Source organism: Chiroxiphia lanceolata, chromosome 12, assembly GCF_009829145.1.
Source record: "Chiroxiphia lanceolata isolate bChiLan1 chromosome 12, bChiLan1.pri, whole genome shotgun sequence".
Classification (NCBI taxonomy): Eukaryota; Metazoa; Chordata; class Aves; order Passeriformes; family Pipridae; genus Chiroxiphia; species Chiroxiphia lanceolata.
In genome coordinates this window covers 17,257,767-17,283,077 of record NC_045648.1, presented here as the reverse complement: position 1 = coordinate 17,283,077, position 25,311 = coordinate 17,257,767, and the positions used below count along the sequence as shown (strand labels likewise).

At 48.5% G+C, this 25,311-nt stretch overlaps 1 protein-coding gene across 4 annotated transcripts in view; it reads right to left on the bottom strand.

Annotated features, from left to right (window-relative positions):
• Window positions 1-884: 884 nt before the first annotated feature.
• The window catches only part of ARID3B (AT-rich interaction domain 3B), a 32,650-nt gene continuing 8,223 nt past the window's right edge, over window positions 885-25,311 (bottom strand). For 3 of the 4 annotated variants that reach the window (XM_032700406.1, XM_032700408.1, XM_032700409.1), the window contains exons 3-9: window positions 21,530-21,601; window positions 19,852-19,924; window positions 9,349-9,532; window positions 8,115-8,374; window positions 7,235-7,492; window positions 4,887-4,982; window positions 885-4,225 (exon numbers count right to left, since the gene is read on the bottom strand). In XM_032700406.1, the coding sequence (XP_032556297.1) occupies window positions 4,071-4,225; window positions 4,887-4,982; window positions 7,235-7,492; window positions 8,115-8,374; window positions 9,349-9,532; window positions 19,852-19,924; window positions 21,530-21,601 (1,098 nt within the window). In that variant the 3' untranslated portion in view covers window positions 885-4,070. The remainder of the gene's footprint in view (window positions 4,226-4,886; window positions 4,983-7,234; window positions 7,493-8,114; window positions 8,375-9,348; window positions 9,533-19,851; window positions 19,925-21,529; window positions 21,602-25,311) is intronic. The other variant, XM_032700407.1, reaches the window with a different exon arrangement.

Here is a 25,311-nt window from a genome sequence, read left to right as displayed (position 1 = left end):
CCTCAGGCATCGGGCTTGTAAGGAGAGAGGTGAGGGCAGGTGAGTCCTTGAGCTGCCTCGGCCGCATTGACGCAGGGAAAGCTGGGAAAAGCCAAACCCAGTGGTAGGCAGGAGGGGAGGGAAGGTTGGGGGGAAAGGCTCTGCCTTCACCTGCCTGCTGCTTGGATAGGCTGGGACCAGAGCCCAGGTGAGGCCGGCCCACTCTTACTGCTGTGGGGGGGGCTCACCTGCAGCCAGGTGCTGATGGAGGGGGCAGGCGGGATGGGAGAGGTTCCCAGTTCCATTAAGTGAGTTCGGTGGGAGGATGGGAAAGGTCGTGGGCTCCATCCCCTTCCCAGGACCCAGCGGACACAAACAGGCCCCCAGTCAAAACAACTGCAGATATGGGGCATTGGAAAGGCTAATACAAAAGGGACTGGAAATCAGCTCCTCTCCCACTGCCAAACTGGTTCAATGACTGGAAAAACAGCCTCCAGGTGCTGTGCAAACAGCAAAACTAGGAGGAAGCATTAAATGTCCTTTTTGTGGGGAGGTGGTGATAACAGGAGAGGGATTTGGGAGACAGGCTCCTGCCCCAGCCTGGGTAAGGGACATGGGACAGATACAGCAGCTTCAGCAGCACCTGGCAAAGGAGATCCCATATGGTTTCTGTCAGTATCCAACCTGGAAGCTCCATCATTCCAGCCCACAGGGACCCAGTTCATTCCTAGCCACCATCCCGAAAAACATCCCACCAGCCCAGCTCCAAACTGGGAGCCCAAAGCCACGCAAGGATCCAGACCTCAGCTAAGCTGACCCAGCCTCTAGGAATAATTTCCCAGGACGAAAAAAGGGAAATCTTTAAATTCAGGGAGACAGCCAGGGGCACAGAACAGGCTTGGGGGTCACGGTGTGAAGAGGTAGAAGTTTATTGGAATATAAACATTCAGATAACCTGTAAGATAGAAAAAACCCAACAACAACATATACAGACACTTGTTGGAAGGAGACGTTGAGGTATTTATCCACCGCCTAGGCTATCACATTTGTTTTTATTTACTTATTTTATTATTTTTTTTTTAAATAGGTAAGAAAACTAGTAGCAAGGCTGCTGCAGCTGTTTGGAGAGAACATCTGATCCCAATCCCTTTGGAGCACACACACACACACACACATGCACGTGCAGTGGCCAAAAGAACTTGGTGTGACACGTTCACATTCACTTTGGGAGCCGAGCAGGCACACACAGCCTCTCCCCCTTGTCCCAATTTTTGTGCCTTCCCAGCATCAACTGGGAGCTGCCTGAAGCAGGTTTGGTTTGGTTTTCCCAGCTGGCAAATCTCCCCCTGGAAACAGGAGCATGGAGGCTGCACTGGAGCAAGCTGGGGGCTGTTTTCTTTTTGGCTGCTCGCTGCAAAACCTTGGCTGGTGTGGAGTTGGGAGAGGATGGAGCAACACTGCAAAGCGGAGCACTTCACACAGGAACAGTCCTACTCGCAGTATCAAACCCTGAGTACTACACAATCGATGAAATGGAGCAGAGGGGGGGGATCCACCACCCTCGCTCAGCCTTCCCCGGCTCTGCTGCTGGTTTCCATAACCCTGTCCCCAAAGCCTGGCAGCTCAGTAGGAGATCTGGAGCTCAGATTGCCAGGATCAAAGCCAGGCTTAGAGGAAAGGGTTAACTCTTCACAGTCTGAATGGTCCTTGTCACACTGGACTGAGAAAGGACCAGTTTATTGTTGCAGCTTATTTAACTGAGGTATCTGTTACGCATCCCGACCTGATTCTTTCCCTGAATTGGATACAAAACAATCTGTTAGTCCTGGCTAGTTCCAGTCTAGGTTGAGTAAAGCTTATAAACATTAATACTCTAGTAGTGTCAAAGCAGTTCAGTGATTCGAGTGCCTTTCTGTGCAAGAAAACACAACGTTAGCGTGTGAGACAGAATCCACCCCGGACCAACCTCTGCTCCCCAGGGCCAGAGAGCAAAGCAGAAGGAAAAGCAAAAAGTGCCCCAGTCCCACTCAGAGGAAACAGCCCCATCCCCATCCCCAAATAAAATAAAATAAAATAAAAAAACAATCAAAAGAAAACAAAAAAAAAAAGGAAAAAGAAAATAATCTCATTGAACCCCAGAGTCCAGAAAAACCTCTGGGGGTCTGCGAGGATGAAATGCTGTGGAGGCCTGCGGGATCAGCCCAGCTTCCCCATGCCCAGAGGGTGGGCACCACTCCAACTAAAAGCAGCTGGATGGGACATCTCAGAGCAGCATCCATCTGAGGACATGTGCATTCACACCCTCTGGCTCCCAAACAGTTCTCAGGATGTCAGGTAGCAGGATAACCAACACAGGCACAGATCCTGGGGCTTGGAAAAATCAGAGGGACTTTGGAGACACCCTCGTGTCCAAGATGAAGAACAAATCTAAGTGAGCATCACTCCTGCCCTCTTTTCCTGCCTCTCTACCTGTCCCCCTGTCATGCACATGTCCTGGGATGATGCTGGAGCTTGGCTCCTGCTGGCCTAAAGGATGGGGAAACCACTGCTGCTTTGCTCAGCCTTGTTTTAACTTTCTGTCTTTGGTGATACATTTAAAAATTAAAAAAAAAAACAAAAACAAACAACCAAACAAACACAATGTCAGCAAACCCACATATTAAAAAACCAAGCGATAAGATATGCCAATACTTCCTGAAGAGGTTAAAAAAACAACCCAAAACCAACAAAACCAACCCAACAACAAGTACATATCTGAGGTATTTCATCTGCTCAAAAAACCTGACTTGGGCCTGAAGCATGGGAAGGACGTCACCAGGGCAGGAGGGATGGAGTTTGGATCATCTCTCTGGGCTGAGGAAAGGCCACAAGGAGAGGGGGACAGCACGAGGTCACCTGAGCAGGAGCTGATTTATGGAGTCAGGGCCAGCTCTGCTTCCAACTGGAGGTCTGAGGAGAAAGGGCAAGGAAAGGCTTGATTTCCTGTTCTCCACTTTCCCCCAGAGAGCAAAAGGTCTTCGCTGCTCAGGTGCAGTTTGAAGGGGCGTGGGCAGCTGGGTTTGTTCAGAGACAAAACCCCATGTGTATAACATTAACCACAACACCCACGCACACAATGTGGCCCCCAGGAGATGGATTGCAGAGATGACCTCCTATTTCTTCAGCACACAGACGTGGGCAGCTTCCAGGGGTACTAGAAGCCACCTCAGGAGGCAGAAGTGAGATGGCTGATCTCAGGAAAGCCTGGATCGACCCAAGTGACAGTGTCACGGGGGCAGAGGATCAGAGGAGCCACAACAAGCTCAGGCTGTCAGGGTAAAGGTCAGTGGGATGAATTCCTCATGAGAGACAGGCAAGGTCAAGGGCATTTAAAACTTCTGAAAGCCTGAAGGCAACAGGAGGGATCAGGCAGCACCGGCAGGAACCAAGCAGCTGATGGAGAGGGTTTGAATGTGGCAGGGAGGGAGGAACTCCTTCCCCTCATGTCAAAACCGTGGAGAGGGGGAAGGAGGCTCACAAGCCTCCTGTGAGGACATATGGAAACAGCAGGAAGGAAACAAGCAGTTTGCCTGTTCTGCAGCACAAGGGAGGACAGGGCAAGGCACCCCGCCGGCTCTTAGGATTGTCAAAACACGGAGTTGGTCGGTGGGAAGAGTCCTTGTGGTTCCTGGCTCAAGGAGAACCAAGTTTCCCTGCCCCAACTCCAGCTCTTTCAACCTGCCTTGGTGACGTCTCAGCCATGTCTCAACCCGCAGCTCCTAGAGCCCATCCCTGATTGAAAAACGCCAGGCGTGCCCCCCCTCCATGTCCCACCCCCGACAGGAACACAGCAAACCCTGGGAGGAGGAGGAGGAGGAAGAAAACAAAGAGCAAAAGGGAGGAAGAAAGGGGGAGAACAAAGAAAAAAGGCTGGACAAAGAGATGATGAAGAAAAACTCGCTGGCATGGAAAGGTTTCATCATCATCATCATCATCATCTTGCCGCTGGCCAACCACAAAAGCAGGTTCCTTGAGATGAGGTATCTGTGCGACTCCCTCCCGGCTCGCTCCGGGAGCCAGAGGCCAGTGTGAGACAGGGAATGGGCCACCCATCAGAGAGACCAGCTGGTGGAGGGCTCCGTGCTGGGCGTTCCTCGGGATGAGGTAGGGCTGGGAGAGCAGTGGGAGCTGCTGCTGCTGCTGCAGGAGCTGTGGGTGCTGGAGCCGGCGAGGAGGTGGACGACGGGTTTCTGGGCAAAGAGCACTCCTGGGAGGCAGAGAGAGGAGGGTGATGGAGTGGGAAGGGCAGGACACAGAGCAAAGGGAAAGCTATCCAGTCCCAAAGACCCCATCCCAAGAGAAAGAGGCTCAGGGCACGACAAGAAGGCTCAGAGCCAGACCAGAATTCCATGCTAATCAGGGAAGGGATTCCTTGGTCTGGCAGCCTGTCACAGGGATGTTGTCCTTACAGAAAACAGATCCCAAACAGCTTATACACCTTTGGAGGAGAGAAGCAACTTCCATTGCATGGCAGAGCCAGGCCTCCCACTTGGGATTTGCCCAAGGATGTGCAGGTGTGACCTGCAGAAGCAAAACTGCTTAAGCAGAGTATAGGGGACAATTCCTGCTTGCCAGATATGTGTGAGGAAATGCTGAGTAAAGCACCTCCTCAGGAGAAGAGGTGCTTTCCTATTAACACTTTCATAGAAGACCCTCCCTTTACATTTTAAAGATATTAACACCAAGGCAAGGGTGTTCATCCTGGCCAGGCCCAAAACAGAGAAGGGAAATCACCTCCTCCTGCGCCTTCTGGGATCCAGATAGATCCCAGTTTGGCAAAGCCCAGCCCCTGGGAACACATCACCCCCTCCACTTCCCACTCTGCTCCCCCAGCTTGGCTCTCCCCTTTCCCAGGAGGGGTTTCTCACCAGCATAAGTGGTGCCGTTGATCTCCACAGACATGTTAATGCTCCCGATGCCGTTGGGTGACAAGTTCAGTGCTGCCGCCGAGTCGGGCTTGTCTTCTTCCAGGAAAGAAGAGATGCAGAGTTAGAGAGTGACTATCTTGTTCCCTGTGCTCCCCAGAAGTGACCACAGCCCTCCTTTTGTCCCCTCTTTGGAGAGGAAGTCCCCACATGATGTCCACGTTCTATTGTTTCTGTTGCCCAGAGAAGCTGTGGCTGCCTCATCCCTGGAAGTGCCCAAGGCCAGGTTGGACAGGGCCTGGAGCAACCTGGGATAGTGGAAGGTGTCCTTGGCCAAGGCAGGGGGTGGAATTAGATAAGCTTTAATGTCCATTCCAACCCAAACCACCCTGGGATTCTATGAAAAGGCTACAGAGGTGTGTAAGTGCTTTGGTGTGAGCTGGGGGGAGCCCATGGGGCGTTTGGAAATCTTTCCCTGAAGGCCAAATTGATGTTCCCCTCCCAGGAAAGAGCTGGGAGCACATGAGACAAGACCATACTTAAATCAGCTGGACTGTGGCTGTTGTTGGGAGCACAGGCCTAGTTCTCAGCTCCTCAGGGAGCTGCTGTGACTTGGTGTGCTTGGACTGCAGCAGCTCCAGCGGCCACTGGAGGGAGGGGAAAACCCAGGGAACAGTCCACTGGGCCTGAAATCTGGGGACCTTTTCCTATATCCTCAGCCTGGAGGGTGATGGGCAGCTCTGGAAGTATCAATGCAGAGCAGGGGTTGAGTTTGCAGTGATGTTTGAGGGGAGCTGAATGTCAAACTCTTCCAGAACCTTCTGAACCTCCAACCTAAGCACTTCATAACGAGTGAGCCTGGATTACGGGATTGCTCCTCCGCGGAGGAGAGCAAGGCCACTCTCCCCTAAAAACTCCTCATTGTTAAGGTTTAATTTAAATGTTGTTATCAAGCCGTGATAAGCTCATGCTGTGCTAATCAAAAGCACCTCTCAAAGCACATTATGATTTTGATTGTGCACTTGGGAAAATTAGGGCACAAAAGACAGGACAGCTTTGCCCACAGTGAGCTCATAAAGGTGGGAATACTATCCCTGAATCCTCAGGGCTCAGCCTGTTACTATTTGTAAGGACTAAAATTGTTCCCTGTGTTTTGATGTAGGAAGTTCAGGGTGAAAGTAAAGTGAGATTAGAGGGAATGAACATTACTTGATAAAATTTGTATTCCCTTTTACTCACTGTTTTAGTTGTGATGTGAAATTTAGGTGGATGCACAGCTGACAGGAACTGTGAAGTCCCAATCCCAGCTGCTGCTGCTTCAGAGGAATCTACTTTGACCCTTTTCTATCTATATTTCTAGCAAAGCATCCCAAAAAAGCACTGACCAGCACTGCTAGAACAAGAACACCTCTTCCCTTCTAAGCCTTGTCAAACTGGCCTGGCCTTGTGCCTCCTTCCAAATATACAATTAGTAGGGAGCTGAGGCCTTTAATTTTAAAGGATCAAAAGGTTTGGAAGAAGCAGCTGTTGGGACTGAGGCTTTGCCTGCCTGGTGAGGCAGCCCCGGGACAGGTAAGGGAGTCAGGGCATTAATCAGCTTTTGAAGCCACTCTATCACAGTATTGATTGCAATGAGTGACCTTTCCAGGGTGAGTCCCCTTTTCCAAAGCATTTCAGAAGAGCATTTCTCAGGCCATGAATGCTGCTTGGATGTGACCTCCTAACCCAGCCTTGCCAGCAGTTCTTTGCCCTGAGGCTGTGCAGATGTGGGCAGAAATCACCTGCCTTGCTAAAAGCCCTGGGATGCACAGGGCCCCACACAGACACACAGGTCTGTATGGCCTCCTCACCCCACCTGGGAAAGGATTCCTAAAAGCTGGGCATCTCTCTCCCAGTCTCCTGCAGCTGGAGACCTGTACCAAGCTGTTACTTCCACGGTCAATTAACAGGGTGCAAGTTCTGTGGAGGTGGAAGAGCTTGAGCCCTGCAACAGCCTCGCTGTGCTGGACACAGGAGGTCACCAGCTTGGAGAAAGGGTCTTGTTGGGTGGGTCAGGTGGGTTTGATCAGCTGGGATGCAGAGCTTTGTGAACATGGCAAAGGTCCTTCTGAATCCAGGCTGGATTCAGATGAGGCTGGATAATACAACCAGCACTAAAGCTCAACAAAACATTGCCACACTTCAGCTTTGCAGCTGTTGTGCTCCACTTTAACACCTTCTTGACGCGCCCTCTGCCTGGGACCCTGAGAGATAACCCAGCCTGTGTGTTTGACATTCCAGACTTGGAAGCGTTTCCCTCCCTGCTCCAGTTTCCAAGGGCTTTTTGTCTGTGTTTTGTCTCTGCTGCTCACCCTTGCCATTGATTTTGATCTTCATGGGGATCTGCCGTGCCATGCTGAACAGGTTGCGCTGCAGAGCCTGCTGGACAAGCCGCTGCTCCTCCTCGGTCGTCCGTGAGACCTTCTTCTCCGGAGGCTCTCCCGACTCCAGCCTCTCCCTCAGCTGCTCCAGGGTGGCTGTTCTTGCTGCCACAGTTGCCTGCTGGCTACTCAAGGTCACTGGCACAGCAATACGATTTGGCATAGACACGGTCAAGGGCACTCCGTCACCTGGAAAAGGAGGAGAGAGTCACTTAGTCCCTCATGCAAGGGTTTAAACCACAGGCAGGTCATTTCGAGCCACCCAAATCCCACTAATCTCAAATCCAAAGCAGTCTGGATGGATAAAATGGAAAACCCTCAGTTCAGGAGGGATATTGAGGTGCTGGAGCAGGTCCAGAGAAGAGCAATGAGGTTGGTGAAGGGACTGGAGCACAAAGTCCTGTGAGGAGAGGCTGAGGGAGCTGAGGGGGCTCAGCCTGGAGGAGGCTGAAGGGAGACTTCACTCTCTGCAACTCCCTGACAGGAGGTTGCAGCCAGGTGGGGGTTGGTCTCTTCTCCCAGGCAACCAGCAGTAGGACAAGAGGGCACGGTCTTAAGCTGTGCCAGGGGAGGTTTAGGTTGGACATTAGGAAGAAATTTTTTACAGAGAGTGATCAGCCATTGGAATGGTGGATTCACCATCCCTGGAGCTTTCTAGGATGAGACTGGATGTGGCATCAGTGCCATGGTCTGGTAACCATGGCAGGGTTGGATTAAGGGTTGGACTTGATGATCTCAGAAGTCCTTTCCAACCCAGCTGATTCTGTGATTCTCTGATAACTGTGTTTCAGTGCAAGTAGAAGTAGCTGACCTTTTCTGATGGCTGCTGCTGGAGACACCCGAGGGTTGCTGGTCCCGCTGCCTGGTGCCACGCCGATGATGGGGAAGCGGATTTTGGGGGGAGACAGGAGGGAAGGAGGCCCTGAGGTGGTGGGTGAGTAGCTGAACAAGGAGGAGCTGTAGCTGGGCCGCCGGCCCTCCCGCCGGTTCCCGTCGATGGCAGCCTGGAGCTCAGCCGGGGAGCTCAGGGATTTCTTCTCACACTCGTAGGCATAGAGGTACTTCATGTACCTGGGGAGAGGGAAGCACAGGGAAACTCCAGCAGTTGCTCAGCAGAACATGGAATTACAGGCTATGGAAACAAGCACTGGGGGCAGGAAGACTCTCAGCCTGAGGTTCTTGGCAGATCTGGAGCCTTTGCTGTGATAAATATTGGGCAGTTTGTGCGGGAAGCAAAGGTAAAACCCTGAATTCACTCAATGTTTGCAAGAAAACACATGAATACATATTAATTACTACACCCACAAGGGCAGAAAAGAATCATCCAGGACTTCTTTGCAGCTAAAATACCACCTAAGAATCATCCACAAGTCCTTTACAGTCGAGAATCTAAAATTCTAAGAATGAAGGTCTCAGACCACAACACGTAATTGAAGGAAGGAAGTCTGAGGAATTGCCCTTATTCAAGTCATTTGTACTGGGCAGCACCAAACCTTATCACTTTAGCACACGGGTTTGCAGGAACAGCCTGCTGTACCAAAGGCTGAGGAAATGGCAAGAGCTTCTCTCTCTGGGACTCAGGGGTTTCTAATAACTCCCAAAAATAGCTGAGAGCAGATTCCCAGAGCCCAGCCTTTCACAGCTAAAGCACAGCTTTGCCCTGTTGCATAATTTACAGGCATTTTACTTTCATGGTTATTTTTCTGCTGCTTATTCCACTTTTTTTTCCTTTCTTTCTTCCCCAATCGAGTACTGCAGCTCAGAAAAGCAATTTTCACAGTGAGGAGCTGTGAAAGTTTCCAGTGCTAACACACATGAAATGATCAGGCTCATACTTGATGCCCCAAATCAGGAGGTCTGTCTCCCTCTCTCCTTCCTCCCTGTGCCAAGTGCTCTTCAGAGACAGACAAGACCCTTCATGCCCTGAGGAGTTTAAACTCTGAAGAGGCAAAAAAAGAGGGCAGTGCAAGGGATTGGATCCACATCCAGGAGCCCAGCTCCTGGTCCTGCCCAGGCCATCCCTGCTGTCAGCCCTCCTGACTTACTGTGTCCGCAGGGTGAACGCAGCACTGGTGATGGAGGTGGGCAGATTAAGGCCTTTGGTGATCTCCCTCCAGATCTTCTTGTTGATGATTTCCACCAGCCCTCCCTTTTCGGTCACCAGCTTGTAGAGCATGTAGAGGTCCAGGATCTGCTTTGCCATGATGGGGATCCGATTGATGGGAGTTCCTGCAGGGAAACAGCAGGGAAAGGAGCATGGAGTCAGGGAGAAAAGGAGGCCAAGAAAACTGGCAGGCTGGGGCTATTGATCTTCCTTCCAATAGGAAATCCAGGAGCTCTGTTTGCAGCCTGGCTTGAGGCCTCTGCATGAGTGAGTAAACGAGGCAGAGAAGTGCAGCTACATGGCACGTCCTTTCCATGAAAGATCCTTTCCTGTGGGCAAAAGCAATTATCAGACCAATAATAACCCACAGCAACGAGCAACTTCTAAAATAGAAAGAGGGGAAGTTGGGACTATTCAATCCTGGGGCTGAGGCACAGAGGAATCAGTTTTATGAGCTCAGGGTAGTCTCAGATAAAAACCTGTATTGGTTGTGCTCAGTAAGGTGCTGAGCAGCCAGGCAACTCCAGATACTCTAGGCTGGGGTTCAGCTCCCTTATTCCTCAGGATCTGTTGTTCTGTATTGCTTGGGAACAGCAAAATAAAGGGATAAATGATACTAGAGAGCATCTCTTCCCCACACATCTCCATCCCCCCTCACAGTCACGTGCAGAACCTTTTGCTACAACCTCGACAGGTAAATAAAGGGCTGCTCTTTCCGCTGCTCACACAGTGTTTATATCCTCCCACTCTCCTTTTCCCTCAACATGTTCCCAAATAACTCCCTGATGAGGCCACATAGCAGCTGTGAGGAGCACCAAGCATCCCAGTACCTTTTGGAGCCCAAACCAAGGTCTTGTTCTGTCCTTCTGAGGGCAGGACAGGGAACCAGCTCTATCCTTCCTGCTCAGTTTTGTCATCTTTTGGATTAACAGAAAAGCAAATCTGATTTTTAACCTGTTAGTGCCCCTTTAGAAGCTCCTCGAGGTGCTAAAAGTCAAATTAATGAGATTTAGGCATGGAGAGGAAGAAAGGGGGAAAAAAAAGCTGATGCAGCAACCCTTTTATTTTGCCTAGGAAATACTGTCCCGGATCAAAGAGCCATCCATCTGAGGTCAGTATCCTGTCTCCCACAATGGTCAGCACCAGCCTTTACAGGAAAGCCTGGGAAGGGCTGTAATGGACAATCATTGGAATACCCAATCCACAGGGGAGGCTTGTGCCACTGCTCCTCAGCCAGCGATTCACTTAATGCCCCGGAGCAGAGGAGTTTATGGCCCTTATAAATGGGTTTTATTCTGTTCAGTGAAAAGGAGCTCAGCTCTGCAGATGTCCTCATTATACATCCAAGTGGAATTTTTTTCCCCCTCTCTTTTCTTTTGGAATCCTGTTAGGCATTAGCTCACGGTGCCAATTCCCACACGTTAATGAGACGGTGGATAAAAAAGTAAATTTTTTTCGCTTTAAAGGGCCGAAAATCCCGCTAAGTTATAACTCTTAAAGCGCAAGCAAACATCAGGAGCACCTGATCAGATTCATATCATTTTATATGACATGTCCTTGTCCAAACAACCCCTTCCCTGCCCACAGCAGAAAGTCCACAAAGCAGTAATTCCACACGCTGTAGCAGATCCTCCTCCTGCATTTCAGAGGAGGCCACTCCCTGGAAGAACAGAGGTGGAGATGCTTCCAAACCCTCTGAACGCTCCGTGGCTCCATCCATCCCAGATGGCCACCCCCAAAAGCCTCAGTTTGCTCCGTTTTCTGCAGAGCCTCCATTTTGTCTCGGAGCATTACTGCAGATTGAGAGCCCAGGGACAGCCCCGGAGGACCCGCGGAGCGCCGGGAACGATCATGTTACCGGCCCCAAGTTATCATTCATCAGCTGAGCCCCAGCAACCACAGTCACACCCAAAGGGAAAACAGGGAAATATCTCCCTCCGAGGTCTCCAGGAAAAGCCAGGGCTGGCTTTTATACCCCCCAAAACGCCCCTTCGTTAATTAATTAAAGCTGCAAAGCCTTTACTCCACTGGGGCAGCATCAGGCCCCTTTCCCCCCACTCCTCCAGCAACTTGGTGCCATCCCCAAAGCCACCCACTTTTCCCCAATCCAATTTAGGGAATAGCATTAACTTGTATAGAAGGGACTTTCATCCAGCTCTCCTTGGACACTGACCAGATGGAGAGTGAAAGGGAAGGTCATGGATAAAGCTCCTCAGGCGAACAAGCTGCTAATACAGAAGTATTAAGAAATATCCACTTTTTAATATACTGCATTTATCCCAAATACACCTTTACTCTTCTCCAGACTCCCCCAGCTCAGCAGTTGGAAAAACACACAAAGTATATTTATCCAAATGCTCCAGTGAAAGGCACAAACATCATCTACATCAGCGGGAAATAAAGGTTTAAACGTTTCCAAGGAGCCTGCTCCAGGTGGAGCAGGGACAGCACTGAGATCTGACCTCCCCACCTCACCAGCCCTTGGGCACCTTCCCTTCCTCAGGTTTGCTTTTGAACAAGGCCGAATCATCCTGAAATTTCATTTGTAAACTAAATATAAACTCCCCTAACAGATATTTATATAGAAATACGGATTTATAGATTAAGCTAAATATGTTTATACACAGCATATAAATTTATCAACTAAGAAAACCTCTAGTTTGTTTTTCCCCCCCATAACATTTCCTTATTCAGAAGAGAAACTACAGCAGGGACAAAACTACTTCCCATCCTTCTTCCACTTGAGCACGTAGATGAAATAATTTCCTTTCCATCCTTTCCTTTGCAAGTAACAAGGCCCAGATCGGGCAGAGAACGATTTTGGGTTTGGACCTGGTAAATTCTCTGTATTCTCCAGAGCAGGCCGTGGCTGAGCGTTTCCTCGGATCTCTCCTCCCCCAGCCCTCTCCGAGGAAAGCCGAGGCGATAAAGTCTTTATTGGAAACCCCCACTGCTCCAACAGGAAAGGCTGAAAAACGAGTATCATGGGACGATTGGATGCTGAAGCCGAGCGGATCCTTTCACAGGAGGTTGCGAGGCTTGTCAGGGGCCATGATGGATTACTGTCATCTGGCAGCATCAGGATTAATGATCCCGAGGTCAGAGGGGAGAATTCCAGAGGGAAAGGTCAGCAGCCGGGGGCACAGCATAAGACTTGTTGCCTTTTGATGGCAAACTCATTTTACTGTACTTCCAAGCCTCCCTCTCCTGCCAGCTCGCAGAAATTCTGTACGCCTGAAGCCTTGCCTGACTTCAGGAGGGAGAGGAAGATGACTGGTTCCTCTCCTAGTTTTCTTGGAAAACAACTTTTTTTCCTTTTAACATAACCTGAGCTACGTACCTTGGCTCATTCCTGCAAGGAAATCAGTCAAACGGGGGGCACAAGGAGCCTTTTTCCACTGGAAAAGGAAAGATGCAGAGTTGATGGGGGACCTCAGGAAGACAAACTCTGGAAGGGAAGTCATCCCATAACCCACAGGCTCCTGGTTTTCTGAGGAGAAAGACAGCTGTGGCTACAATTCAGACTTCTGGAATAAAGAGTTTTCCTGGAGGAAGGCTGACTGTAGCTATAAACATCTCTGTCCTTCAAGGGAATTTCACCCCTTCAAAAGCCTCTTCTGTTCCAGGCAGATGGAAGAGAAGCCTCAAGGGCTTATCTGGAGAGGCCTCAATGTCCCCTGCTCTGGAGAGGCAGCAACTGTTTGATTTTCACTCTTCAAAAGCTATTTAAGCAGCTGAGGAAGCTGTGAACCCTAGAAAACCTTGGAATGGCTGGTTTTACACCTATGAACCAGCTCCTTGGGAAGGGGGTTTGGCCAAGCCATTGGCATATGCAGGCTCTGCTCCCTCACTCAGCTGTCCCTTGCTGAGGGACTGAACTTTGGACCATCATCTTCCTCACCATCCAACCACTCTGCCCAAGGGGGTTTGTTTTCCCATTCTTCATCCTCTCTTAGCCAGACTTCAGAGTCAGATCTCAACCTGAAGATGCAGACTGCCCCAGAGTCTGTTTTTAACCAAATTATAGGAAATAAGTTCCCTCTAATTTTTCAGGGGTTTGCTTGGCTTTCCAAGTCCTCCATGATGGAGATTCCCTTCCAAGGGCCACCATCAAGCAGCCTAAGCCATGACTCGTCCTGCATGCAGGAGACAAAGAACACTTAATTACATCCATCCTGCAGCACTGCTTTTCCAATCACCTTCCTCTTTTCCTATCCAATTTACCTCCAGAAGTGTCCATTTTATACTAAGGAGCAAAGGAGGTAAGAATCCCAAATATTTATTCTGCAGAGCAACATTTAAGTTGCAATAAGACATGTTCTGGATTGAAAAACGGGCATAGAAGGAGCATTTTTAAGCCATAACTTGTAACAGGTAAAGATTTAAAAGCTGCTCTTTTCACTCTAAATATGTTCCAAAGAGAAACAATATCAGATAGCCAAAAGGAACAGTTTTCCCCAGGAAACTGGAAAAGTCTACAATGGTTTAAAATAATATTGAACCAAATCTTGATGAGAACTTCATGTTTCTTTGAAGAGAGGCAGAGTAATTACTTGGTGTCTATGATCTCCCAGGCTAAACAGAGGGAAAATTCACTTCTACAGGGTTGAACACGAGCAAATCAACTTGAACCCTGCGCTGCCTCAACTCCTGGTTTGCCTGAATACCTCTCCAAGGACAAATCCTGGCTGGCTCCAGGCAAAGCTGGGGCTTCAGCCACCCCAGCTGCCTGAGTTTTATTTGTTGGTTTGGCTCACTCAGAAAAAAAAGCAAAGGGATCCAGAAGGGAAAGCACCTCTCTCCTCCCTGCTGTGCCACAGCTGATCTCCCACCTCTCTGGGCATGGCATTCCCACCTCCCAACAGGAATGTCACTACCTGATCTGGAGCCTGCAGCCCATTAGACACTTCCATCCAAGCGGGAGCCAGGATAGAGGGTAATCAATCATGTTCTATTTGACAGGAGGCCACTTCTTATCTGCACCCCTTCAAAGCCATCAGTCCCTCCCTCCTCCCTGAGTGGGGCTGACAGCAGCCCCTTATCGAATTTCGGCAGTCCCTTATCAGATTTCGGCTCCTTAACTGGCATCCAGTGCCCCGCTCACATTAGCCAAGGCTTCCAGCCACATTAACCTTCCCCTGGAAGAGAGATCCCGTGGAGATTTGTTCTCCTGTACCCAGCTGGGTCCAATATATTCCACAGTACCAATTTCTTCACCAGATGTTGAACCCCCGTGCAAGCGGTGGTGGGTTTCCACACGTAGGACCTCAGAAACATGGGGATAAAACTCTTCTTCTCCAGGCAAGGAGAGGTAGAAACACACCTGGATATCTGCAGGGTCATCTCTTGAGTGCTGAGCCACTTCTGCAGGAGTTCATTAATCATTTAAAAAAGTGATGTTAAATTTGAGGGGGGAAGAGGAAGCCTCAGTGTAGGAAAGGATTTGAGAAGAGCAGGATTTGAGACACAAACATCCAGTTTTGGGGTGCTGGAGAAACGTGACAAAATTCAACACCTCAGTCTGCAGGGGAGGTGAGAAAAAAATGCCTCTGACTCCATCACTCAGTTCTGTACACCCAGAGAGGAGCACCTGAGACTCACATCCTCACCTTCAGCAGGTGGAATCACCTGAATAAGCTACAGAAAGGTGGATGCAAAGCAACACCACTCAATAACTTCAAATTAATTTCCTCTGCCCCCTGCCCAGTGCCAACCCAGTTCACAATCAAACATTTCAGCTGCTCAAACATTCCTCACCCTGACTAAATTCAAAACAAATCTCCTGTAAGCCAGAACCAAGCAAACTCCTCACACTATTTTCCCATTAATTACAGCCACAGCTTCCAGTATTTTTTCTTTGGAGCTAAAGCAATATTCACTCTAAAACACCATTTTCATCAGCTTAAAACTAAGGGATAATTCATTATTTGAACTGTAATGTTTATTTTCCCAGAAAAGATTTTTTTTTTAGATCTTTGCAAAGGGCAGCTTACAGGCTTTTTCCAAATTAGAGAAAAAACCTGTCATATCTGCTTGCAATGAATGTTTTGATGTATAAGAAACAGGGAGAAAATCTGGGATTTATGGGAAAGACCTGCTGACAACTGTTCCTAAATTATTGGAATTGGCAGGTAAGATATCCCCAAAATATCAATTTCTAGTGGAGGCTTAGTCACCAACTTAAGGTTGATCATCAAGACACTCTGCAACATTTTTGGGATGCTAGAGGGAATCCTGCTTTAGGGATGGGACTCCTTCCCAGAGGAGCTGGATTCATGTTGCTTGGAGATCCCAGGCACTTGGTTTTGTGCTTGTTTTAAATCCTACCATCACTTCCAGGTAAGTACATGCAGTGGTGGATTCTGTTCCCAGCCACTGAGCTCCAGGCACTTAAAGAAAGGAGGAATATAACCAGAATGGCAGTTCCCTCTACAAATTAGGGAAAAATCATTCTTTCAAACAACAGAAAGGAAAAACCTAAAATATTTCATGGATCACCATTAGAACAGGTGACCAAAGAGGCTCTTAAGGGAAGTACAGGAGGCAGAGATGTAGCTGTGTACAAATCAAAGGGTTTGACAGGGAAAAACACTCTTCCTGGTTCGTTGGGACCATCCAGAAGAAACCTATGTGGTGTTTCAGGTGGGAATTTTCCACTGCAGAGCATCACCTGCTGTTTAGGGAGACATTTGCTGCAGCACTAAGCAGGCAGCAAGAGCAAAGGATGTTGAGAATTTATGTCTATTGATGTCTCGTTTAGAGAACTACATTGCTTAATTCAGAGTCAAAAATATCTCCAGAGGATCAAAAGAAGAAACCTGGAAATTTGAATCAGTGGAAGAATGAAGCGTATTCCCTAAACAGACATTGCATAAACAACCACTTGGCCTAGAGATAAAAGAATCCATCAGTAAATGCTGCTGTCAATCCCCTGGATTTGTTGTATTTCCACATCCAAAATGCTCAGCCAGAGCATACAACAGCAGGAAAACATTAAAACCACACGGTCAGGCTTACAAAGCCCCTTCTATGTATGTACACATCAAGCACCAGAATGGTCAAGCCATCTGGGAAAACCTAGGTCACACAGGAACCTTGAACAGAATCAGTAGAGCTGTACAATTGGAGACATTTTATGAGGGTTTCACAAAGGCAGGACTTCAAATGAACAAAGCAGCTTCCCTGGAAAGGAGCCTTTCCTAAAACACCACAGCACACACTCAGAGCTCTTCCCCAGCAAAGCTTTCCTCTAGAGGAATGTCTTGCACGATCACTGATCCTTCCAGGGATGTAACAATCCCACTGCTCCAAAGTGGAAGATGCCAAAGCTGAGCTGAGTAAGTGAACTTGCCCATCTGGCTACAGACATTTCTGTAATAAAATTATTTCAGTTAATACCAAAGATGTGGGAACACAAGATACCCTGAGTTATTGGAACGGACACACTTAGGGCACTTATTAAACTGCTCCTGCCTGCAGTGTCTTCAGAGGCAGGTGGAACAAATCCAGCTTCCGTGCCTGTGATGCAACTCGCTCCACAGTGCACTAGCAGGGAATCCTCAGTCCATGCCCCATGCAGCAGGATGTTAAAAATATATCATGGAACGGTTGGGGTTGGAAGGGACCTTAAAGCCCATCTTGTTCCACCCCCTGCCATGAGCAGGGACACCTTCCACTATCCCAGGTTGCTCCAGGGCCCGTCCAATCTGGCCTTGGACACTTCCAGGGACGGGGCAGCCACAGCTTCTCTGGGCACCCTGTGCCAGGGCCTCAGCACTAAATACAGCTCTGAAAACCAAACCTCAAGGCTCAGCACATCACAAGACAGCAGATGAGCAATGGAAATGGAGGGAAGGCACTGCTCAAGCTGTTTATCCCTTCTCAGTGCCAGGAAAGACAACCTTTGCTGCGAGACTGTGGGAGAAGTGAGGAAAGGGGAGGTGGAAGTGGGGATACATGTCCCAGCACTGCTTTGAAGCCAGTCCTGCACACCAATCGCTCCCTTCAGCCACGCTCCCTCCTCTCCCCATCTGCCCCTTCAATCACAGCCATGGTGGGACTCATTCCCCTAAACACATCCAAGGAATAAAACACCCAACAAAGGAAGAGTTACAGCTTCCCTCTCATCTCCCTCTTCCATCATTATTGCTGCCGAAGGGCCATTTTATCACTTGCAGCTGCAGTCATTCAGCGACAACCTGCTGTGCTCAGAGGCAGAGGAGACCTGCACATTTGATCTGCATTAAGGCTGTTTCATGGCTTCCCATTTCGAGATACATTCCTAAAGCAGCACCAACAACCAAACCTTTTCATCCCTCCAGCTCCTTGGTAGCTCCTGTGAAATCTCTCATTTATCTTTCACATCGGGCTTGGTTTGGTTCAGCGTCAGTTTGTGATCTGTGCCCCCAAATCCATCAGCCCCAAACAAGGGTTGGCGCTTCTCTGGCTCCTCCTGGACAGCAGCAAATCCCTGTTTTTACAGCAGCAATGTTTTTATTGGCAGAGCTGCTTTCCATCCCCTTCAGACACGAGGTGCAAATTAAGCAGCTCTTCACACGTACCAGCTAAGAAACACAGCACTTTGCTCTCAGGTGCAAGGAGCCCACGTTGGAGCCAAATCTGGGGGGGCTTTCTCAGAACAAGGAAGCTGTTCAGCCTTGGGTTAGGATGTTTGTTGGCCCATAAAGCAAGGGGAGGAGAAATGAGGCCTGAATCCTTATTATTCCATGATAGCTTTGCTCTCAAAACAGGACACAGTGGCTATACCCACCTGCTCACTAGAAAACCAAAACCCTGGGAAGGGCAGGAATGGGAAAAGTGGATACACAGCTTCTAAAAAGACATGTCAAGTCAAAATATTTCCTCTGCACGAAGACACAACAGCTCAGATTAAGGACAGAGGAGAAGCCACCTCCCATAGCTCAGCATATCCTGTCCAGTTCTCCCACCAACCTGAGGGAACTTGGCTCCCTGGAGTCCTTCTGCCTATTTATTTTGGAGGTGCCCACGTAAAAAGCAGGCCCATAAGTGCCTTGTGTACCCTGAGTTCAAGCCAGTCCCCCAGAGCAGGGCCAAACCTTTCCAGCCCCTCTGGCAGAGGGCTCTTGGCATCTCTTCCCCATGGGTGTGGAGCTCTTCTATTTCATTATCAGCCTACTGGCAAGCAGGAAAAACGAGGGAGTCTCCAGAAAACAAACACACTTGGAAATACCCAGCTGATTAAAAGCTAAACTCCTCCAGCAACCAGCTGGTGACCAGCTCAGCCCTGGCTCTGTGAACGTTGTCAATTATAAATAATTAAAAGGGAATAGGAAGGAGACACTGAAGTATTAAGCAGATTTCTCTCCAGGCATCTGGAGGTTTTTGTTGCTGCCAATCACACCCTGCAGATTGTTGTCCTGTCTCTCAGTCACCAGCCCTTACCTGAACAAGGGAGCTCAGGTTAACATTTGCAAGGGAATTAATTAATCCTGTTTATGCCTCTGCACATGAAAGCCAAAAATATCAGCAAAAACCTCAGCTCTTAATTTTTAATAACTTGTAAGCATAACCTCAAATTGCTGGAGAGAGAAAATCCACACAAGTCAGCTATGTGGTAGGAGAAATGGACATAGATATGAAGAGCAATATTGGACAGCCCTCCCTCCACTTGTGATCCAGCCTCCTGGAGGGACGGATCTGAAGATGCAGAGCTCAAAAGACAACTGGCACCCTTGGAGGGATAAGAAGAGAGCACCACAAATGTTCAGAGAGGAATATCTTGTACCCTACCCCACATATAAATACATGTTAATCATGAACAGTTTGCAATGGGAACTGAATTTTGATAACTAGGGGACTGAAAGAGTCTTGTGTGACATCCCAGAGCCTTCACACAGCATCCCCACTCCTGCAGCAGGGAGAGATGCCGGTTGCTGACACCAAGGGGAGGAATATGAGCAAGTCTGCACTTCCACGCTCCGTTACACAGAATTCCTAACTGGAAAGCTGACACATTGGGAATCCACAGGAAAAGGTGGCTTGGTGTCCATTTTCCCAGTCCCCAGCTTGCATGTCACTGCAGTGACAATGGCTGTGAAGGCATTCATACACGCCACTGAAATCAAACACGAGACATGACAACTGAAAGGGAGACCAGAGAGAGTTCTCAGTGCTACTCAGCCTTGCTTCAAAAGCCCTCAGGGATTTGGGGACCTTCAGTGCAGGGACATCATCAGTATTGGGTAGGAGGGTAAAGAAATAGTGCCTGTGGAATTAAGTTACCGGGCAGAAGGTCTTTCCTACTGCACTCCTCATCTCCCAAGAGAAACATCTCAAGCCTCACCTCTGCTCTTCCACCTGATCTGCCAGTTCAAGGCCTGGATTTGTTCTTTCAAACTCAGAAGGGAAGAATTCACTCCCCTACCCTATTTTACTCATTGAGTTCAAACAAATGCTCACTCACCCCTCTTCTGCATGAAAATGAAGAGGTCATCCAGGAACTCTTTCCGCTCAGGATCACTATCCAGTTCATAGAGCTGGGGGGAAAACAAATAAAAATGAAGGTACAATCCACAATGAGAAAATAAAGTGATATTCTTCCAGTGTGTGATCTGTGTTTGCACTGCAGGGGTGAAAGGAAACCACAGGCAAAGAGGAAAAACAAAGAAAGATTCCTGAGCAACTTTGTGGCCAGGGCTGCAGTGACCCTCTGAGGACCACCACACCCTGCCTTGCTCAGCCCCTCATCCAAGCACAGAGACTGACATCCCAAAGGGAAGAGGATTTCTAGAATCATTAAGATTAGAAAAGACCTCCAAGATTATCAAGTCCAACCTTCACCTCAGTTAACAGCACCATCAGTGAGCAGGGTTTGAAGCCACCTGGAGGAAAAGGGGACAGAAAGTATGAAGGCAAGTTGGAAAGGAAGAGGAGACAACCAACAGGAAGGTGACAGTGGTTTGGGGCAGATCAGTGGTACCTTTGTGGCACCAGAGAGGTAAAACCTCTCTGCAGTGCCTCCTAAACTCACAATTCCCTCCTTCAAGGATTGTCACCTAAGTGCTAAACTCCAAGTGCCTTGAAGGAGGAGATGAAAGAATAGAGCTTTCCTGTAACTACTAGTGCCTGTAAGGGAAGGCTCCTCTAAACAAACCAAAAGCCTTCAAAAATATCAGGAACCACCCCAGAATCAAGCTGCTGCAGAAATAATTTTTACCAAAAGGCTTAAAACCTCCAAGCAATTAAAATAAAGTTCCATAGACACTGTATTCCAAAAGAGAGGAACTATATGTGAGCATTATCCCCTCATTTTTCAGAAGGGGCAGACACGAGTGTCATCTTACAACCACTTCTGGAATAGAAAAATCTAATTTTCACCTATCAAGAACCCTGTGAGGCCAAAAAGTGACAGTCTGGAAGGGTTGAAGTGAGGATCTGAGATCCAGGGGGATACAGAACAAGACAGAAGACAAAGCTGTACATGAAGAATTTAATTCCTTCTCTTGTTTGCATCGAGGAACAACCCTGCAACACCCCAGGGAATGTTTTCTTCCTGGTTATAGCTACTCTTGTGGAGCAGCTCGACGGAAAAGCAAAGATTCCTTGGGAAATACATATTTCAGCCTCCCCACAGGTGCTGCAAGCTACTTGGTATTCATCTAGTCCAAAGAAGAGGGGGGCTTTTTGGGCTCATTTCCTGGGAAGCTCTCCTTTCTCACCCAGCTCTGGGAAGAAAACACCCCGGTGTGTTTGCAGAACAATTATCTGCCCCAGTAGAAAGGGCCAGCTCAGTCTAAAATGAATTCCTGCAGCTGATGTGACACACAGATGCCACATGCAAATCTATGAGCACAGGACTAAGCAGCTTTCAGAAACAAAATATTCTCCTTTCAGATGGAGAAAGTATGGACTAAAATTTTAGAAGTCAAAAGCCTGGTTATTAATTCTTAGTTCAAACTATAATCCAGTGACTAAAGGCAACAAAATAGCAGGTTTGTAGGCGGAGCTGCAGGACAAAACATCCTTCTTACAAATTCACCATAGAGCAATAGTGAGGGCTCTGTAGTCACCCCCCCATCATGGATCAGGGGAAGAATTCCCCCAAGTTACCCCTTCCTCAAAATCCTCATGATCAGACTGACCTTGGCAAAGTCTCGTGAGATTTCTCTTCCTCGGCATCCATCGCCATCGTCACTCCAGGTCACGCTGCCATTCTGGGGAGAGAGAAACGAAAGGATGAAAGGATTCCCAGGGAATTTGTGGACAATCCCAGAAAGCTAGCAACGTGTATTTTAGGGTACAAAAATGTGCAAAAGCAGCTGCTGGCTTAGACCAAGATGACGAGAAAGACGGGGAGCATTCGTGTATTTGTCACAGCCTGTTTTCCTGGGATCTCTGACACTCACACAAAATGGGAAGTAGTATTTTGCCTTCCAGGCAGCTGCTGAAGGTAAGGAAAGTTTTCCAGCTCTAAGGCTTTTTTTCCCCCCACAGAAATTATCTCCAAAGTGTTGTCTTGATGCCAGGGAAAACCTTTCAAGAGGGAAGTCCTCAACACCTCCAACAGCCACGTTCCCTCATCTCCTAAAGAGAAGGATATTAACTTCCCTCTAGCAGGTGCTCTGCTGTAATGAAGTCCAACACCCAGAGAGATTCTGCTTTTGCTCCCCATGTCCATCTTTTTTCCCCAGAACTCCCCTGGCATCCTTCCTTTCTGTTCTCCTCATGACACTCAACACACTTGGAAAAGCCCTGCTACCCTCCCCCATGCTTGCCTACAAACCTACGACCAGAAAGAGGGAAATAATCCCTCTGGAAAGCTGCTTGCCAACCCAGGACCCTTACTCCTGGGAGGATGTGGATTTTCCCCACAGAAATGGAAAGCTCAGCTTTGCTGGATTAAGGTTCATTCTTAGACATTAAAAGGATTAGTCTAGTTAGGCCTATTCCACTCGGTAAATCATCATTCTGGAATGACCACCAAGGGCTGGAAACCAGCAGCTCCAGCTGCATGGCAGCACCAGGACGATGGTGAAATATGGCCAAGCATCTTTACACCATCAAACCCATAAAGCTCCAGTGCAGCAGTTCCTGCAGAGCCACTCAAGGAAAGAGAAGAGCCAGATCCACCATGCAAGGCAGGCTCGACTGCCCTGTCCTGATAAACACCAGGACAGAAAAGACAGCATGAGGTTTCAGCACCCCCAAAAACCACCCCATGGGAATTAGGGAGGTGCTCCAATATCCGAAATCTTGGAGTCATCTGGCTGTGACATACACATTGAATTACAAAGATGAATAGCTCTCGTCAAGGCCAGGCAAAGCTCCGTTTCCCCCTTTCAAACACACTGCAGTGAGCTGCCCTAATGCCTGCTGATTTAGTTTGAGCCAGTAATTCCTGCTGGAAAGTCAATTATCCAGTGAGTCCCATCAGCTGAAAGATATTTAATGGGGGATTATTGCCACTTCTGTTATGTCAGCTGTTTATTACAGCAGATCAATTCCCAGCCCTCTCTCCGTAGGAAGATATCTGAAGACTGGTTTTGTTCACAGGAGGATTCATCCATGTGTCCTTTCTCCTGGAGTCTCTCTCTCCAGCAGAGATTAAAACCACAGGTTTTTGGCTAATTATGGAAACATTCAGCTGCTCCTAAAACCCCACTGACTGTTAACTTGGATCAAACCTAAGACAACACTCAGAATAAGACACAGTGGAAGAGAAAGGAGGAGGCAGCAGATATTTCCCATCCTCAACTTTACACACCCCAAGGCAAAAGGATTTGCAAAGGTGTTCAGTTTTCTGACCCTTTTCTTTGGCTGTTTCCTTCCCAAGTTTGGATTTGGCTATAGATCCAGACAGCAAAACTGCTTGTGGTGTTAAAATAGGTGCTCCAAGAAGCAAACCACTTGCTTCCATAGGGAATTTTGGTCGAGAGCTTATTCCGCTATGTTTGAGGACAGGGAAAAGAAAGAAGTGGGCTTAAAGGAGATAATTTGCTCCTGCCAGTGGGTTTGAACTCGGTATAATTTCCAGGAATAAAACTTTTAAAGGGATTAAAGACTCTTCAGAAGTTAAAAAGTTAAACAGAACAAGTTTTACTGGTTCTCTATGAAGAAAAAGGGTAATTAGAAGAGAATGACAAGGTTTGCTACAGAGAGTAAGCAGAATATATGCACCCTACTTCCCACAGCTCCATCCTGAGATTCTGGAGAGCACAGGAGCAATGCTCCCACATACCTCGTTGAAGAAAAGGAGCTTAAAGTGAGCTGAAGCCATCAGTGTTTGGCCATATGTCCAGAAAATCAGGAGAGATGGATATCACCTGGCATGACACGGAGTGATCCAACGTGAGGGACAGTATTAGCATTTCCTCCTGTAGTAGCTGGAAAGGTTTAAAGCCAGCTTCCAATTCCCACATTAAGCTATCAGAGGAGATAAGGAGAGGGTTGCTCACCCACCTCAGTGCAAGGGTGGGCTGTGGAAATGTGGGGACAGAGCACAGGTTTGGTTTGGGGAGCAGAGCTGGCAAAGCCTCAGGCTAGCACAGAATGTCAGCTCAGCAACAGGAATAAAGATGTGTTTATCCAGAGAACAGAGCACAAGCGCCAACAGGCCCTTTCCCAGGCCTCAGCTTGGATCTGGAGGGACTATTCCACTCACCAAAACCTCTGGGGCCGTGCCAAGGCTACAACCAGACACACCAAATATCGGCAGCGGTTCAAATGGCAACTTGAGCAAAGCTGGGACAGGTAAATCACTAAAGAGCTCCAGAGGTGTTCCAAATGCAGAATAAGCTCCATTCTGCCCAGCAAGGGAGCTCAGCAGGAGCTTTGGATCAAGCTTCCTTTCCATTCCTGCTTGGAAAACAAAAAGTTACCCTATGCTGAGCAGCCTCCTCCGTAGGAACGGCAGGAACCTGAGAAATCAATATATCCTCACAAGTCATTAAAAGACCTTTGTATAAGCCAGGCAATAGTGGCAGGAAGGAAAAAACACTGCTCAGAGAGGCAGATAATTCCCTGGGGAGACTCCTGCCTCTCCCCCCACCCAAATCCAGGGAATTTGCTGATGTTTGACAAACAGCCCTTGCATTACCACGGCCCAGAACTTCCCTGGTTTCTCACAGAAGAAGGTGGTAGAGGTGGCACTGGATGTGCTCAAACCCCTGATGCAAAGGCTGAGAGGGAGGGCAGAGGTGCTGGGAAGGGTTGGCCAGCTTCCCAAGCTGCTGGCAGAGCCATGGAGTCTTCCCTGTGCCACAGACACCTCAGAGGCCACCAGAGCGCCCTGGGCCGCCCCCTCCCCAAGAGGCTGCAGGCCTGGCTTCAGGAGCAATTGTATCTGCACCTATTTTAGGATTACTCCCTAACCACCTGGAATATCTTATTAGAGGGAAGCTCAGATGTCCAGAGCAATTTTGGTTTCCAATCCCGCATTCAAGACCCAGAGTTAATCCTGAATTGCCGAGCAGACAGGAGATGACAAACACTGCCCTGCCTCGCCCAGCCCATTCTTTGGAGGACAAAAACCTTCCAAACAAGAGGAATAAAAACTTCTGGCATGAAACTCGAACTCCTTCTGCACCTCCTCGCTACAGGGCTTCAGTTTGGACAGAGGCTTTAGGCCAGGAATCTGCTGAAATATCCACTTAGGGGCGAGGCTGATCATTGCAGTGAACAAGAAAACCCCTCCCCTACCCCATGGGTTGACTGAAAGCACCGAGTCAATGGAAAGGTACAGGGGCAGCAATTTCAGGATTATCAGAGAATCCACAGAAATTCCTTTTGTGGGTAGAGTTAAGCCTTAGGAAGTGAAACAGATGCTATTATAAAGAAAACTGTTGTACTACAAAACGCCGATAAGATCAGGGCTGCTGCCCTGAGCTGCAAGTTCTCAAGCACAGGGAGCCAAGTTATAATTACT